The 18,128-nt window shown below is 48.4% G+C and overlaps 1 protein-coding gene across 6 annotated transcripts in view; it reads right to left on the reverse strand.

The window, feature by feature from the left end:
• Nucleotides 1-5,460: 5,460 nt before the first annotated feature.
• The window catches only part of LOC120382991 (zinc finger protein 665-like), a 42,878-nt gene continuing 30,210 nt past the window's right edge, over nt 5,461-18,128 (reverse strand). For 3 of the 6 annotated variants that reach the window (XM_039500538.1, XM_039500536.1, XM_039500537.1), the window contains one exon: nt 12,758-17,340. In XM_039500538.1, coding sequence (XP_039356472.1) covers nt 15,155-17,340 — 2,186 coding nt within the window. In that variant the 3' untranslated portion in view covers nt 12,758-15,154. Of the gene's footprint in view, nt 10,072-12,757; nt 17,341-18,128 lie in introns of those variants that run through there. The other 3 variants (XR_005588316.1, XR_005588315.1, XM_039500539.1) reach the window with 3 other exon arrangements.

Raw genomic sequence — 18,128 nt, forward strand, 5'->3', positions numbered from 1 at the left:
TCTTTGAGATAGGGCAAATAGAACTGTGCACAGTAGTCAAACATGCCATTATGATATTTGCATTATGATATTTATCCCTTTCCTAAAGGTTCCTGACATCTTGTTAGCTTTTTTGACTGCCACTGCACATTGAGTGGATGTTTTCAGAGAACTATCCACAATGAACGCCAAGATCTCTCTCTTGAGTGGTAGCAGATAATTTAGACTCCCATCATTGTATATGTATAGTTGGGATTATGTTTTCCAATGTGCATTACTTTGCATTTATCAACACTGAATTTCATCTGCCATTTTGTTGCCCAGTCACTCAGTTTTGTGAGATCCCTTTGTAGCTCTTTGCAGTCTGCTGTGGACTTAACTATCGTGATTAATTTTATATCGTCTGCAAATTTTGCCATGTTGCTGTTTAATTCTTTTTCCAGATCATTTATGAATATGATGAACAGTACTGGTTGCAGTACAGACCCCTGGGGGAAACCACTACTTACCTCTCTTCATTCTGAAAACTGAAAAAAAATTCCTACCCGTTGTTTCCTGTCTTTTAAGCAGTTGTTGATCAAGGAGAGGACCTTCCCTCTTACCTCATGACAGTTTACTTTGCTTAAGAGCCATTGGTGAGGGACCTTGTCAAAGGCTTTCTGCAAGTCTAAGTACACTATATCTGCTGGATCACCCTTGTCCACATGCTTGTTGACCCCCCTCAAAGAATTCTACTAGACTGGTGAGGCGCAATTTCCCCAACAAATCGTGTTCATCTATGTGTCTGATAATTCTGTTCTTCACTATAGTTTCAACAAATTTGCCTGGTACTGAGGTTAGGCTTCCTGGCCTGTAATTGCCAGGATTGACTCTGAAGCCTTTTAAAAATATATATGTTTATAAGCTATCTTTCATTCATTCACAGAAGCAGATTTAAATGATAGGTTACATACCACAGTTAGTAGTTCTGCAATTTCACATTTGCGTTCCTTCAGAACTCTTGGGTGAATACAATCTGGTCCTGGTGACTTATTATTGTTTAATTTATCAATTAAATATAATAAATACAATAATAAAATAATAATAATAAACAATAATAATATCTCTTTTACTTTCATTCCTGAGAAAGAAAGGACTGAGTTTTATAGATTGATAGAGTCCAAGACCAAAAGGGACCATTGTGATCATTTAGTCTGATCTCCTCTATAACACAGTCATAGAAACTTAATCAGTGAGTCCTACACCTAGCCCATAGTTTGTGACTGAGCTAACGCTTATCTTTTGGAAAGAGACCTCCAACCTCAATTCATGCTGGGATTTTAAAAATTTGCCCAGCTTCCTTAGAAATCCCAGGCTTCAAATGAATCCAAATTGGATGTCTTTCTAAGGCCTTGTCTACACACAAATATTGTACTACCTAAACTACACCCGCATAGTGAAAGTGACACACCACTCCTCTAGTGTGGAAACAGTTAAATCAATAGTTTATTCGTGTATTTGATGAGGATAAAGCAGTACTCATCTAACTGTGTCTACACTAGGGGTTGAGATGATATAACTAGAAAAATCATACTCTTAACTGAAATAGTTAAACCCATACAAAACCTGTGTGATCAGACCTAAGAAATACAATAAAGAGAGCCAGAGTCCGATCTTTCTAGTGTCTAGTTTGCAACTGGTAAGTTTCCAGAGCTTGCCAAAGATTATTAGTTTGGTGTCACCTTTAACCATCATTTTTTTTCTGCTGACTGGGAAAGACATGTATGGAGAGACTGCAGCTCTCCACTGGTTGCAGTTTGTTTGGGGTATTGTTTTACTTATTAAAAAGCAGCATTCTGGGTGATTTAGGTTGGCGTAGATTGGAGAGCAACAACACATGCTCCGTTGCCAGTGTTTCATTGTTCCTTATGTAGGAAAAAAAGAAGTTTGTTAGAATAAGCAAAAATGTATTTATGGGTGATAATTTGATAATTGTCCTGTTCTATTCATTCCCTCTGGGGCACCTGGCATTGGCCACTGTCGGAAGACAAGGACATTGGGCTAGGTGGACCTTTGGTCTGACCCAGTATGGCCGTTCTTATGTTCTCAACCATGAAAACTTAAAAAAATTTCAAACGCTTTCCATTTCCAAAGTAGATTCATTTTTTCCCTGAAGTTTTCTGTAGATTTTGTTTTCACTCAAATGTTGTTCTTTTCCAACACTAGTCAATCACAGAAACTGAAAATATTTCCATTTTGGGAATAACCCAACAAACGATGTGACTGAGCTAGCCAATTGAAACTGGCAATCTGAAAACCAGAAATGGCTGTAGATAGCCAAAGAATAGCCAGAGTTATGCCAGCTGGTGCTACCAGCCATTTTTGGAAGGGATATTGAACCTCTTGCTCCAGAGTTTGGGCCGATCTTTAGCTATTAGAGACCAGGATGAGATCTAAATCGGGGGGCAAATTATCCCATGTCTGCCACTGTGGAGTTCTTACACTTTCCTCTGAAGCAGCTGCCGCTGGTCATTATCAGAGATGGGATATGGGGCTAAATGGGTTGTGGTTCTCATCCAGTCTGGTGCCAGATACCTATGTTTCTATGCCAAATCCTTCGCCCATCCAGAAAGGGGGGGAAAAGTCAAGGAAATCTTAGTGGGTTTTGCCAAAACATAATTCCTTTTTTTGGGAGGGGAGGGGAATGCAGCCTTTCCCCCCCAAATTTTTTAATACAAACTTTCAACCACCTCGTCTTGCCAATTTTTCTCACAAGTGTCATGACACTTGGTGTTTTCTTAAGCCCCTTTCCCATTCACCTCCTCCCTGAACTCCAGGTGTCAGGTGAGAAGCTTTAGGAAAGTAGTTTGTTTCATGCTGTGCAGGGGCAGAAAAAAGTTTCACAGCACAACTGTTACAGGCTCACAACCTGGAAGATAACTAAACAGAATCCAACATTAATTATTTTGAAAATGTCTTGATCTCTAAGCCAATGTCATGATTTTTGCGGGAGCTGGCTCATGACTTTTGACTGCTTGGGGTTAGCAGTATTGCAGCTCTGCTACTGATATGTACCTAGGCCTGGCTCACCCCTTCCAATGGAAATTGCAATAGGAGCAGGTGGACAACTCCTGGAGGCTCTCCTTGCAGAGTTGTCCTCTGAGCATTCTGTTGGAGGTGCACTCTTTGATGGTGCCAATCTTCAAGGAAATTCTGTATGGACACAAGAGTGACTCTGAATCCATTCAAGGGTTTCATCAAGGAAGCTATGACCTTGATTCCGTCGCAAAAGGCCAGTGATATGTCATTTAATATTAGGACTGGCCCCAAACTTCAAATTAACCTTAACCAAGAATTTCACATGCAACAAAAAACTTTTCTTTGGTTTGAAATTTGTTGTGAAGCTTTTTAAAAAAAAATGGGAAAAACATGGAAACAAAATGAATGCTTTGGGTTTGCCTCAAATTTTTCTATTTATAATAATCCACACACACAAAAATACAAACAAAACAAAACTTGTTCACTTTGTTTCACATTGAAAAGGTTTGGTGCTGCTTTCAATTTGCAGAACAGGCTTATTCCTGGTTTACACCAGGGTGAGAGAGGAATTGGCCCCAGTGACATTACTCCTGCTTTACACCAGGGCGATTGAGAAGAGAATGGGGCCCAGTGATTCCAGTGGGGTTACTCCTGATTTACACCAGGGTGAGGGGAGGGGAATAAGCCCCAGTGACTCCAGTGGGGTTACTCCTGATTTACACCAGGGGGAGGGGAGGGGAATAAGCCCCAGCGACTCCAGTGGGGTTACTCCTGGTTTACATGAGGGTGAGCAGGAGAGGAATTGGCCCTGGTGACTCCAATGGGATTACTCCTGATTTATACCAGATGAGTGAGGGGGAATTGGCCCTGGTGACGCTAATGGGAGTTACTCCTGATTTACACCAGGGTTAATTAGAGGGGAGTCGGTCCCTACATCTGCACACAGATACTGCGTCTGCCAGGCTGAGCTGCCCAACTCTGTGAAAGACAATGCTTTAGCTGCGGCCTAGTTACCCAGGTAGGGTTGGGCCCGCTGGAGAGCAGGTTAAATGACCCATTGGAAGTGCGACACTGCAGGGTCATTCCCTACAACTCCACCCCCCTGGCTGGGGACCACGGTGAGAGCCCTGTGATCCCTGCAGCTGACATTGATGGGGGCTTGATCCTCCTTGGAGAATAGCTTCAACCCCTCTCTGTATCTATCTCACACACTCTTCCCTCGGGCTTTTCTGCTGCTGGCTACTCACTAGCTCCAGCATGCTCGCCAGCTGCCTGTCGGGCCTCAGCTGTCTATGCTGGGTGGTTTCGCCACACTGGGGACATTTGTCTCCCACTCCTCCCAGCACTGGCTGATGCAGGAGCAGCAGAGGATGTGGCCACACTGTCTAAAATGACCGGATCTTGGAAATACTCCAGACAGACGGCGCATGTAGCCTCGTCTTGGAGACAACCTGACAGGCCGACAGCAGCATCACTCCTTTCCTAAGGGCAGCACGCAGCTGATGTTCAATTTCTTACTCGGAGGCAGGGGGGAGTCGGCACATGCTCTAAGCCAGTGTCTCTCAACCTTTCCAGACAACTGGCCCCCTTTCAGGAGGCTGATTTGTCTTGCGTTCCCCTAAGGTTCACCTCACTTAAAAACTTCAGCTTTGGCCCCGGGTGGCGGGGTTCGGTCTTTGGCTTGTTGCCCTGGGCCCCAGCGAGTGTAACGCTGGCCCGGGCGAACCCGTTACACAAACTCGCTGACAGTTTGAGAACCGCTGATCTAGTACATAGAGCAGTGTAAACAAATCATTGTCTGGATGAAATGTTAGTTTGTACTCACTTCGCTAGTGCTTTTCAGGTAGCCTGCTGTAAAACTAGGCAAATATCTAGATGAGCTGATGTACCCCTGGAACACCTCCTGGGTTCTCTCTCTAGCTCTGGGAGGGGAGCGGGATCTAGTGGGTTGAGGAGGGGCTGGGAGCTAGGACTCCTGGATTCTATCCCTGGCTCGGAGAGAGGAGTGGGGTCTAGTGGGATAGAGGTGGGGGGGCTGGGAATCAGGACTCCTGGATTGTGTTCCTGGCTCTGGGGGAGGGGAATGGCATCTAGTGGGTTAGAGCAGGAGGGGCTGGGAGCCAGGACTCCTGGGTTCTATCGGTGGGATGGGGGGGGGGGAAGGAATGTGAGCTAGTTAATAAAAGTGGGGGAAGGAGATGAAGAAGCCTGGGTTTCTCTATCACTGAGCATCACCTAGACCCTTATTTTCAATAGCCAGAGAGCGGCTCTCATTGCACCAGCGAGCTCCCCAGTACGTTGCTATAGTCACACCAGTGCAAATGCCCCTAGGGTAGCCAAGCCCAAATAGAGCAGGTACTGGCTTAGCTTCTCCAGGGTCCAAGGACGTCTCCTTTAGCTCTGTTCTCTTCTTTGGCACGTGGCAACAAGGGGCTCCAATAAAGCTGCCTCCACAAGGTTGGGGACAAACAGATAAAAAGGTCAAGTTTATTTATTTACAGGCTCTAACGCTACCGCTTGGGCTATTTACAGAGGATACAAAAGCAGAGCAAAATGGAAACAGGCTCAGAAAACAAACAGCAACACTCATAAAAACACTCCAAAGGGCCGACATGTAAGTAAAATACAGGACTATCAAAATGAAACTCGTTTGCTTCTATAACCATCAACCAGCTCCGCATCTAGGATCCTAGTCCTGGAGATAGGTTGTTCCCAGGTAAATACACAACCCGGCCTGCCTCTGCTGTCCAGGAGGGGCACATGAGAGCATTTAGGGCGAATACTGAGACCATGTTGACATGGGAGAGATTTCCTGGCATGGCTATTCCACTCTGGTCTAGTTTAGCTATTCCATCCTAACTCCCCCAGGTGGAATAATTTCAGAATAATTACATGGAGTCCTGACTCCAGAGTAAAGTCACTTTTTATTTCCCAATAGTGTGTCCACACTGGAAAGTTATTCTAGAAAAGCTATTGTACAATAGTTATAGCACTACAGCTATGCTGGTCATTTCCCCTCCCCCATAGACAAACCCTCTGCTGGGCCAGTCCTTCAGCCTTCAGCAAAGATGATGCCCAGACGAACCATTAAGTGCAGTATTGCTCTCAAGAGCAGCTTTTCAGGGAGCAAGGATGGCCCAGTGGTTAGATCACTGACTTGGGACTCCCCAGCTCTTGGTTCAGGTCCCTTCTCTACCACCACCTTTCTGCATGATCTTGGGAAAATCACTTAGGCCTGGGCTATGCTACCAATTTTTCCAGCAAAGCTTTGTCAGTTGGGAGAGAAACAAAATCATGTGCCGGCAAAACCCCCATGTAGCTACAGCTTACCCTGGCCAATGAGCCCTTTTGTTGGCATAGCTTATGTCATTCGGGGAAGTGGTTTAACTATACCAGGAAAACAGCTGCGTCTCCACGGGGTGGTGGGGACTCAGTGGGATACTAGAGAGATGTATGTAGTGTGGTCTGTGCCCTAGCGTCTCTGTGCCTCTGTTCTCCATCTGTAACATGGGCATGTTAGCATTTACCTACCTCACAGGGGCGTGTGAGATGCTACAATGACAAAAGGATTAGACAGAGTTTAAACAGGCCTCTTCTTACTGCATCATCCTATTCCCCATGTATGTCTTTACTTTTTCCCCACTTTATACTCCTGATAACACGACGAAGGGATATAGCGATTTACAGGCTCAAAGTGCAGGGCAGATGTTATGCAATTCACCCTCACAGCCCCAATGCAAGGTGAGTGGGTAGCACTGTTATCCCCCCCATGTTACAGATGGGGAAACTGAGGCACAAGAGGGCAACAATGACTAACCCCACCTGAGACAGAGATTTCCAGCAGAGTGAGGATTGGAAACTAGGGCTTCCCCAGGCTCAGCCCTGTGCTCAGTCCCCTCCAGCCCACCCCTCTCCCATACTTCTCATCTGGCTTGTGCGTCATCTCCAGAACTGAGTCCAGTTGCAGACTCACTGTCAGTGTTGACGATACAAAAAGAGCCCAGCTCCACACTCAGTTCCCAAGCTGAGTTTGCGGGGCTGGCATTTCAAAGCAGGATCTTTCGACTTCTCCATTGAGGAGTCACTGAGAGACAACAAACCCAATACAATTTTGCAATCACGTCCCCAAGTTAGAACCGCACTTCAGCTGCCTCTTTGTTCCCCTCGAGAGAACGGGCATAGTGCATTTCTTTGGCAGTGCACGTGGCCAGAAATCTTTGTCACCCGCCTATCCATTTTCATCCCTCCGTTTTTGTTTCCATGGCCCCACTGGCTTAGATTTCCTATGGCCCCAGGACATATTTACAGCGCTGCCAATCCCAAGATGTTAAAAAATCAAGAGCCAAGCTCCAAAAATCATCAGACTGATTTAAAAAATCAAGAGCTTCTGTTTAAAAAAATAATCAATTTAGGGATTTTTATTTTGCTTTCGGTTCACATTCGGGTCCAATTTTCAAGTTTTTCTCTTCAACCACAAAGGCTAGAAACTGTTTTAAATGAAAGCTCAGATTCACCCCTAATCACATGCCTCCAGGAGCTGGGGCTTAAAGGAAAACATCAAATGTCACAAGACTCATACTAAACTTGTGAGAGTTGGCAACCCTATGTTTAGTATCATTCAGCCCCATTTTCACAGCAACTCATCGGTGTGCGAAGTCATTGTATTATCTTGGAATAGCAATGCTACAAGGACCCTGACACCAGCTCTGCTGAAAAGGTTTAACTAGGGAATAGGGCTTTTTGGTCTTGACACGGTATTTCAGTAATGTTGCCTACAGAGGTGTCACAATCTCTGCCATTCACTTTAGTGAGTTAAAACCTGCTCATGCCCTAGAAATGGAGGAATTGCCACACTGGATTAGGCTCCACATAGTCCCGTACCCAGTCTCTCACAGTGACCAATGTCAGCAACTTTAGATGAAGGTGCATTTATACAATTCCCTTCCCCAGGGGGAATTTTGTTCCTTACCTCCATCAGCCAGTGACTGGTTCATGCCCGGTAGCAGGAGCATTATAACATGCCCACATTTTTCGCCTTGGTCGTGGAATGGCAGAGCTTGTTACCTGCAGCAGGCCTGACTTTTCTGAAGTGACTATTGATTTTGGTTGCCTCCATTTTTGGAAGCATGACTTGAGACCCTTTCTGGGGACTGCTTTTCAGAGAGTGGGGGCTCAGCACCTTTCTGAAAACCAGGCCACTTTCAAAGGCGTCTTAAGCCACTTTGGAAAATGTAGCCCATTCAAGACTAAAGTTTTTATGAAACACTTACTACTCAGCCCATTGCCACAGTAATACCAATGGGAATGAGTTCCACAGGTTAATTACACACTGGGTGCAACTACTTTTTTTCTTTTATCATCTTTAAATAGGTGGCTTTTAAATTCCACCGTGTGCTCCCTATAGTGGTTGTGTTATGGGAATGGCATGAAGGGGAGCACCCACTGTACTGTTCATTCTCTCCATCATGCCACCTCCCCTCTACACTAAGTCCTGACCTTTATAAATCTATCCAAGACCCTGATATTCTTCTTTGCTCTTCTGCATCACATCTCTATTTGTGCCGTATCCTTTCTCCTGTGCGTAGAAGACAGTTGGCTGCAGTACCCAAGATGAGGGGTGGGTTGACCCTTTAGGGCGTGGCCTTAGAGGCTGGCATTTTCAAAGGCAAGTGGCGTTGACCGAGCTTCCTAGTCTTCCCATTAATTTCAGCAAGAGCAGACTCAGGGAATCATTTCAGAAACCACCCCCATTCTGTTTCCAGTGATACTCTCAGTACAGCCTTCGGCTGGATGCGGTTCAACGCATGCTGTTCTGTGTCAGGTGCTCCCAATGGTACTGCAGCAGTAACCCCCCTGCTCCCAAAAAGCCTTCTTCATAGTGTACCAGTCTTTAGTACACCCCACCCTAACAGGCTCACCCCCACCTTGCCCACTTTAGCACCCCAGCAACAGGTCTGCTGCTCTAGGTAGCAGCCTCGTAGACAGAGTTGGTTCATGGTTTGGGCATACCTCACACCTCTTGCTGCAGACAAATGTATTCCCATTCAGACCTGGTGCCTCTTTGTTGCCCATCCTTTGAAATGTCACTGGAGCATTTATCATTCCAAAGGGAAGCACCAGCAGGCAAACTGGCCGGCGTTTCCAAGGGCTGACTGTGCCACGGAGCCCTTGGCAGATATGATACCAATCTACCATCCCATCGGCCTTTCCGATTGGTTCAGCTTTCAGACTCTCAGATCCCTGTGACATGCCCTCAAACTGTCCACGAAGAGATACATCTCACAGTTTTTCTAGGGAGACGCCTCTGACGGCTTCTCAGAGTCACTGGCATGGAAACCCTGCATACAATTTGTACCAGCCCCTTTACTGAGCAGGCAGAAGCATCTGCACTATGCTTCCATCACCAGCAGAACAGCGCTCATTGTAGCACAAGAGCTTGTTCTAGCATCAGCCTTATGCGCTTCCCCAGAAACAGTGGTGACAGGTGAAAAACTCCTGTTTCTTCTTTCAATTTGCACCATTCACAAACTTCCTAGAAGGCACATAACAACCCCACCCCAGATCAGGCATCCTTCAGCAGTGTGTTTACAGAATAACTGTTTAAAGCTGTGGAGGTTATTCTTCATCTTTCACCATCACCCTCAGGTGAAAGACCAACAGCTGCTGTAACAGTCTCTATGCTCATGACTGCGACAGCCCTGTGGCTCTTCCTGACAATGCCATCCCTTGAGATCTTGCTCCTTGTCAATGTAACATTCCTCCTGGAACTTCTCTGGTTCCTGCGGGTTCACTCCATGTGTAACATTTCGAGTTCCAGCTGCAATACCACACACTGGTCTCCCACCAAAAAATACCCCATCCTTATTGCTGAACAAGATCATGAGTCTGAATCTTTTGGTCTTCTAGTTCACAAATGAGGTTGAGTCTCAGGTTGCACAAAGGCCTCTGTTATGTAGGCTATACCTCTCCCGATGCAGTTCCTTCTTGATATCCCATGTCTTTCCACCTGTCTTTCTATTTAACAGGTCTAAGTATCTGTCTTCAAAGCATCCTGTCATCGTGGAACCTAAGGTGCTAGCACAAAATTAAAGGCTGCAAATAATTTAACATCTAAGTTTAATGTTTGTCACTTAATCAGGTTAATTGATTTTATGGTTCCTCACAGTATGCATGAAATCAAACTTCAAACCAAAAACAACAAAGGTTTTCTTCTGTCACTTCAAGTGTCTATTTCTTTAAGAACAAGGAACCTCCTGGACCAAGTAACTCTGAATATTCAAATGGAACTCTGGATCAGCTGACACTTGCATTCCGGTTCCAAGTTTCCCATCCTGATGATGCAAAACCCATTCATAGACTTCATGGGAAGATTGTTTTTTTCACTGGGCTGTGGGGTGTTTATACTCTGAAGCGCCAAGCCCCACTCTGTCAGAAACAGACGCTCCAAGCCAAAACCCAAATTTGAAAATGCTTGGGGATTCCAAATCTCATTTTCCTTTTCTTTCATGACCCAAGAAAAAGCTAGGATCATTCCAAAACACAAGAGTCCAAATGAAGCCTGGTTCTTTAGTCAGCTGTACAGTACAGTTTTCTGGGTCTTTTTATGGGAGGGTTAAAAACATATATTTAAGCCCGAATTGTTAGACCTCGGTGCCTAAACTTTTAGATATTAGACAGATGTTTAATGCACTACTGGAAGGCACTCAGATGCTACGGTGATGAAAGTGGTATAAAAAACACTCGGATAGAATAGTATCAGAGGGGTAGCCGTGTTAGTCTGTATCCACAAAAACAACGAGGAGTCCGGTGGCACCTTAAAGACTACCAGATTTATTTGGGCATAAGATTTTGTGGGTAAAAAACCCACTTTACTAGAATAGAATTCTCAGTTGGAGTTTTTCACTGCCTTCAGGTCAATGACACATTGACGCATCTAAATGAAATCTGCCTTGTTCTCAGGGGCACTGGGCAGCCATAAAGACTATCCATGTCAAGGAGAAGCAGCAGTATTTCATTTATTACTATCAGGGGTGTAATACTTGGAGCCCCAGTCATGGGCCAGGAGCACAGCAGCTCTGAAAAATTAGGCCACTCATTTAGGCTGGAGTTTTCCAAAGATGTAATGATGTATGCAGTGTTTTTGTAGCCGTGTCGGTCCCAGGATGTTAGAAAGACAAGGTGGGTGAGGTAATATCTTTTATTGGACAAACTTCTGCTGGGGAGAGAGACAAGCTTTCGAGCCACATGGAGCTCTCCTTCAGGTGTGTGAAAGGTACTCAGGGAAAGTCTACACTTAAAACTCTGCATTGGCACAGCAGTAATGCGTCAATGAAGACGTTCTACTCTGACAAGAGAGAACTCTCTCAGTGGCACAGTTAATCCACGACGCCAACATAGCACTGTCTACACTGGCACTTAGGTCAGTGTAACACCACTTGGGGTGTGAGCGATGTAGTTATACCGAAGTAATTCTGTGGTGTAGACCGGGCTCAGAGTGTCACAGCTAAATACAAGATTGAACAGATAGTTCAGCATAAGTAATAAGCCCTTATTCTAAGGGACCATTCAAGGCAGAGTGTAGCTAACACCCTTGTAGTCACAGAACAAAAAGGGGGTTAGTGGGTTACATAAATATAATAAGTCATAAATCCAGTGTCTTTATTAAGACCATGATTTTAAGTGTCTAGCAAAGTTATGAATTTAAACTCCCAGGCTCATGTTTTGAAGGTGTTCAGCAGGTCAGATATGGGGGGATTACTTTGTGACAAGTGTTCACACATTGGTGATAGAGTTGTTGTCTTTTATCATTTTTCTGTGTGAGTTCATTCGAGAACAAAGTGATTGTCTGGCCAGTACAACTATGTCGCTTAGGGGTGTGGATCATTCACACCCGAGTGATGTAGTTGATATCAAGTAATACTGCAGTGTAGACCCGGTCTAAGTTTCTCAGATCTGAAGACGGGCTCTATGTAGTTTATAAGCATGTCTCTCTGACCAACAGAAGTTGGTCCAATAAAAGATATTACCTCCCCCACCTTGGCTCTCTAATGATTTAATAAGTTAATCTGCATGCTTGCAACCACTTTGCATGTCATCATAAACTGCAGCTTCTGGCGAACAGAATCTTGGGGATCATTAAAAAAGGGATAGATAATAAGACAGAAAATATCATATTGCCGCTATATAAATACATGATACGCCCACATCTTGAATACTGCGTGCAGATGTGGTCGCCTCATCTCAAAAAAGATATATTGGAAATGGAAAAGATTCAGAAAAATGATTAGGGGTATGGAACGGCTGCCATACAAGGAGAGATTAATAAAACTGGGACTTTTCAGCTTGGAAAAGAGATGACTAAGGGGGGATATGATAGAGGTCTATAAAATCATGACTGATGTAGAGAAAGTAAATAAGAAAGTGTTATTTACTCCTTCTCATAACACAAGAACTAGGGGTCACCAAATGAAATAAATAGGCAGCAGGTTTAAAACAAACAAAAGGAAGTATTTTTTCACACAACGCACAGTCAACCTGTGGAACTCTTTGCCAGAGGATGTTGTGAAGGCCAAGACTATAACAGGGTTCAAAAAAGAACTAAATAAATTCATGGAGGATAGGTCCATCAATGGCTATTGGCCAGGATGGACAGGGATGGTGTCCCTAGCCTCTGTTTACCGGAAGCTGGGAATGGGCAACCAGGGGATGGATCATTTGATGATTACCTGTTCTGTTCATTCCCTCTGAGGCACCTGGCATTGGCCACTGTTGGAAGACAGGATACTGGGCTAGAGGGACCATTGGTCTGACCCAGTATGGCCATTCTTATGTTCTTATCTTCTGACACTGCTGTGCCCCCAGCAATGATGGGGCAGGACATGGGGCTACACAAACCTTGGAAAGCTGCAGGGAGATGGGTGGAGTGTGTTGTTGAGTGTGGCGAGAGTGTCTCCGTGCTGTCTGAAGGGCGCTGAAAATGCTGGGGAGGATGGATGCTGCAGTGTCAGGGCTGCTGTCTGCGAGGCAGCCAGGGGATCATGTGGCTTGTACGGAATCTCCTCATATTCCATCCCTGCCAGCTGGGCCCACTGCTGCTGCCTTCTGCTTTTCCCATGCATTCCTTCCCTGCTGGGATCCAGTGCCAGGGGGCAGCGAAAGGCAAGTCAGGGAGGCGCCTTGCCTGCTCACATGTGGCAGAAAGAGGGAGCTGAAGGCAAACACTTGGGGGTGGGTGTGTGTGCATGAAATTCCAGCTGGGATGTGGGAATATGTGACAGCAGTTGCAAAATGCAAGGGTGATTTGGGATATGCTGGACACTTGGCGTTTGGATACATCAGCCTAAATATGGATTTAAGTAGCCTCAAGTATTTGCTGCTACCTGCTACCACACCGACTCTTTCATTTCTTAAATGGTCTGGGACTGAAGGGGAATCTCTCTTTGGGTATCAAGTAGTGTGCTGGGAGGGCGGCTAAGTCTGGATCAGTCCTCCCAGACTCCCTCCTTCTTCATTAAAGTACAGCAGGTGTTTAAAACACAGCATTCTCCTCTACGAGTAACAGGAAAATAGATTTTTAAAAAATATTTACAGAGTCTAAAACTATCACCAGTCTATTTACAAGGTTACAAAAATTTTAAAAAAGAAAAATCGAAACAGACTTGGAAAACAGAGTCGCAAGAGCAGTCAGAGATAGTAATTGATCCAAGATGGAAGCAGAAATACGGGACAAGCCAAATGAAATTAGTTTGAGTGATAACTGTTACCTAGCTTTTCACTGATGATCCTAACTAGAGGCAGTTGAAAAACAGGGTGGAAGGGGAGGGGAAGCAAAAAAATAAAAATAAAAATGTCAGGTCCAGTTTTCAAAATTCTAAAATTTGCCCAGAAGTTTTGAAAGTCCAGACAATGTTGGCCATGCTCTAGAGATGTTCAAAAAGAAGAAGGAAAAAAAAAAGGGGGGGGGGGAGATTCACAATCAATGTTGGAAAATTAAATTCTTGTCTTTTCTTTTTCATCAAAATTCAAAAGGTCAACATAATTTTTCATCAAAATGTGACAAATGTTGACCAGCTCTAACTCTAACCTTCCCCCACCAACCTATGCTTGGTCTACAGGTACGGAGATGCCAGCCCTCCAGTAGCCCACGCAGTCAGAGGCTTGGCTTGCTAGGCAGTTGTGTCTCTGGACACTTGAACTCTGCAGGGTAGGGATTTAATTGTTCATTCCACTCACCAGAGGAGCATGGGACTTTGCTGCTGCTCTCAGCACAGGATGCTTCCAGTCTCGGCCTATCTGCCTTTCCATTCTGGCCTGGGCCTCCTAAGATTCCTTTTACAACAGCACCGTGATCCCTGTGGGGATCACACAGAGTGAAGACGGAGAGCATCAGAGATGGAGAGGGCTCAGCAACCGCCTTGCCCAGAGAGGGGCCAAAGCTGGTGACAAGCCAGGGAGGGGATCTGGTCCAGCCCTGCAGGGCTGAACAAGGATGTCGTGCGGCAGAATCGGAGGGGCCACTGGTACAGGCATTGGGGACATGGAAGGGAGAAGTGGAGGAACCAGAAGTGCCTGGGGGAAAGGCCAAAAGGATGGTAAGGAGAGAGAAGGTTGATGGCGTGAATGCCGAAGGAAGAGAAGGACTGGGGAAAGGAGAAAGACAAGACCATAGCCATGGCCCCATTGCAGTATCACCAACCCCACGCCTTTGCAGGCCCCAAAACAATCAGGAAGTTGGCTTAAAAATACTAAATTCAGCATTGGGATTATTTGCCTTCTGGTGTCTGAGTCGCCAGGGATCATGTTTTCCTGCCTTTCTCTACAACCAGGAGGACGAGAAACTTTCAAAGCTGAGAGTCTCATGAAAATCCCCTGACTCCAGGAACTGAGGCTTTAGGGAAAACGTCAAATATCACGAGACTCACCATGAAACTGCAAGAGACTTGGCAGTGCTGGTGGGGATGGGGGAGGGGAGGAGTGGGGACAATGGGAGTGTTGGAGAGAAATGCGAGATTCATGGGGTACCAGGAGGGGGAGAGTTGAGATTATGTGGTGCCAGGTGGGAGATTGGAGGGGAAGAGGCAAGATTCATGGGGAGTAAGGAGGGATGCAGGCAAGAATTAGGGGGAGCGAGGGGGAACAGTGAAGCTGCGGGGGGCGGTTAGTTTATCAGTGATGAGGCTGGGGCCCCGGATGGAGCAGGCGAGGGGAAGGAAGGGTGGGGGAAGCCACGGGATGGGAAGGACAGGGCCCAGGGCAAATCCAGCGGGTTGCTGGAGAGGGCGGGGATGGAGATGGGGGAGGGGGAGGAAGGGAAAGAGGGTAGAGCGGGGAGGGGGGCAGAGGAGGTGCCCAGCGGGGAGGAGAAGGAGGCAGAGGAGAAGGCAGAGGAGGCCTGCAGGGGGTTGCTGGTGGCAGCGGTGGAGTTCTTGGTGGTGGAGAGCAGTGAGGGCTTGTCGCCGGCGTGGGTGCGCTGGTGCCGGTTGAGGTGGGAGCTACGGCTGAAGCACTTCCCGCACTCGGGGCACTTGTAGGGTTTCTCGCCAGTATGCACACGCTGGTGGATGGTGAGCTCCGAGCGCTGGATGAAGCTCTTGCCGCACTCAGAGCACTGGTAGGGCTTCTCGCCCAGGTGGGTGCGCTGGTGGGTGATGAGGTTGGAGCTGACACTGAAGCACTTCCCGCACTCAGGGCAGCGGTAGGGCTTCTCCCCGGTGTGCATGCGACGGTGGATGGTCAGGTCCGACTTCTGGATGAAGCCCTTTCCACAGTCGGGGCAGGCGTAGGGCTTCTCACCCGTGTGGATCCGCTGGTGTTTCACCAGGGCCGAGCGCTGCCCGAAGCCCTTCCCGCAGTCTGTGCACTTGAATGGCTTCTCCGCCGGTGGTGGTGGGGGCTTCCCCGCTGCCAGGCTCTTCCCGCAGTCCATGCACTGCTGGGCGCGCAGTCTGGGGTGCAGCACAGGGGGTGAGATGCCACCCAGGCTCTTTCCGCAGTCGGAGCATTTGTGGGGCTTCCCTCCAGCTGCTGCCTGGGCCTTGGGGCCAGCGCCGCAGGCCACATAGCTCTTCCCGCAGTCCGTGCACTGGTGGGGCCTCTCGCTGGCATGCACCCGCTGGTGTTTGATCAGTGCCGCGCTCTGGCTGAAGCAGCGTCCACAGTCGGAGCACTTGAAGAGTTTGCCATGCTGGTGGGCGGCCAGGAAGCCCTTGAGGTGCTCAGGGCAGCGGTAGGAGGCCTGCTCAGCAGCATGGATCTTCTGGTGCCGGTCCAGGTGGGAGCTGACACTGAAACTCTTGCCGCAGTCGGGGCAGGTGTAGGGCCGCTCGCCGGTATGGACGCGCTGGTGCCGCTCCAGGTCGGAGCGCTGGATGAAGCGCTTGCCGCAGTCGCCACACTGGAAGGGGCGCTCGCCGGTGTGGATGCGCTGGTGCTGGGTCAGGTTGGAGCTGCGGCTGAAGCGCTTGCCACAGTCACCACACTGGTAGGGCCGCTCGCCGCTATGGGTCTTGCGGTGCTTGGAGAGTGAGGCCCGCTGGGCAAAGCACTTCCCGCACTCGGGACACTGGTGGGCAGCCACTGCCTCCTCCTCCTCTTCCTCCTCAGCCTGGCAGGCCCGGTGCCGGGCTGACGGGCCGCCGCTGCAGCCCTTGCTTCCTCCGCAGGCATGGTGGCGGCGCTGTTCCCCCAGGTGGGTGCGCCGGTGCCGGTCCAGGTGGGAACTGACACTGAAGCACTTGCCACACTGGCCGCACTGGTAGGGGCGCTCGCCGGTGTGGACACGCTGGTGCCGCTCCAGGTCCGACTTCTGGATGAAGCTCTTGCCGCAGTCGCCGCAGTGGAAGGGGCGCTCGCCGGTGTGGATACGCTGGTGCTGTGTCAGGTTGGAGCCGCGGCTAAAGCACTTGCCGCAATCGTCGCAGCGGTAGGGCTTCTCCCCCGTGTGGATCTTCTGGTGCTTGGCCAGGATGGAGCGCTGGCGGAAGCAGCGCCCACACTCCCCGCACTGGTGCGGCTTCTCCGGCGTCTGCACCCGCTGTGCTGCCCGCCCGCAGCCGTAGTCCTTCCCGCACTCGGTGCAGACGCCTGCCCCCCGCTGCTGCTGCGACAGTGGGGGCTCTTTCCCCTTCTTGAGGCCGGCGCGGCGAGTGGCTTTGCCCTCTTGCTTCCCCAGCGCGGGGCTCTTCTGCTGCGGTGGCTGCCCTTCCGACCGGCACTGGCTCCCGCTGGCTTTACCCTGATCAGGGCCCTCGGTTTTTCCTGGCAAGGCCTCAGGTGACTCCGCCTTCTCAGAGCCTTCCTGTGGGGGAGTCTCCTCCTCATTGTCACTTGGTGCCCCGTCACCTGCTGGAGAACCCAGACACAAGTCAGTCCCTGCACCGAGGGGGAAGGGAGATCAGCCAAGGTGGGGATCAGCCCAGAGAGCTGCTGGGGAGATGGAAAAATCAGGAGCTGAATCCCACCCCTCCCCAGTGGAGAGAGAGGAGGGGACCTACTCTGCATCCACACCCCATACGAGCTCTCAAGGGGAGGGGACTACTCCCAGGTGTTGTGGGAAACTGTGAGTGATGGCTGCCAGGAGGATCCAACAGCTGCTGGAAACAATCCTGACCTGGGTGAGATGTGGCAGAACTGGTGGTGGTGGTAGGAGGGTGATGGGGGAACCACCCATTCTGCCTTCGTTTATTCTGCACCTCAGTTGTCTACAGCTGCCTGCTCACTCTCGCTTAAAACCATCTCTCCCTGTCTTGAGCTGGGACGGTGCCCACCCGCTTCTCTGTGCTGTCTCCAATCCCCACTCACCTTCTCCAGGTCTGCAGGACTGCCCAACCCAGCCCCTGCCCTCATCTCGCTTCATACGACCCCATTCCCCTAGTCAGAGCTGCACGGACACCAAACCTTCCACCTTCCACAGTGGTTTAAAGCAAAGGTGGAGATTCCAGGCTAAGAATGGTTGCAACAAGGTTTTGATTTCAAACTAATTCTCAAACCACTCTGAAATCCAGACGAACAGCGAGATCAGCTTGAAAACTGGCATGCGAGCTAGGGTTGCCACCTGTCTAATTGCTGGTAACTGGACTCCTGAGGCCCTGCCTCTGCCCCACCCATTCCCCACAAGGCCCCCCCCCTTGCTC

The sequence above is a fragment of the Mauremys reevesii genome, linkage group 15 (assembly GCF_016161935.1).
Source record: "Mauremys reevesii isolate NIE-2019 linkage group 15, ASM1616193v1, whole genome shotgun sequence".
NCBI lineage: Eukaryota > Metazoa > Chordata > Testudines > Geoemydidae > Mauremys > Mauremys reevesii.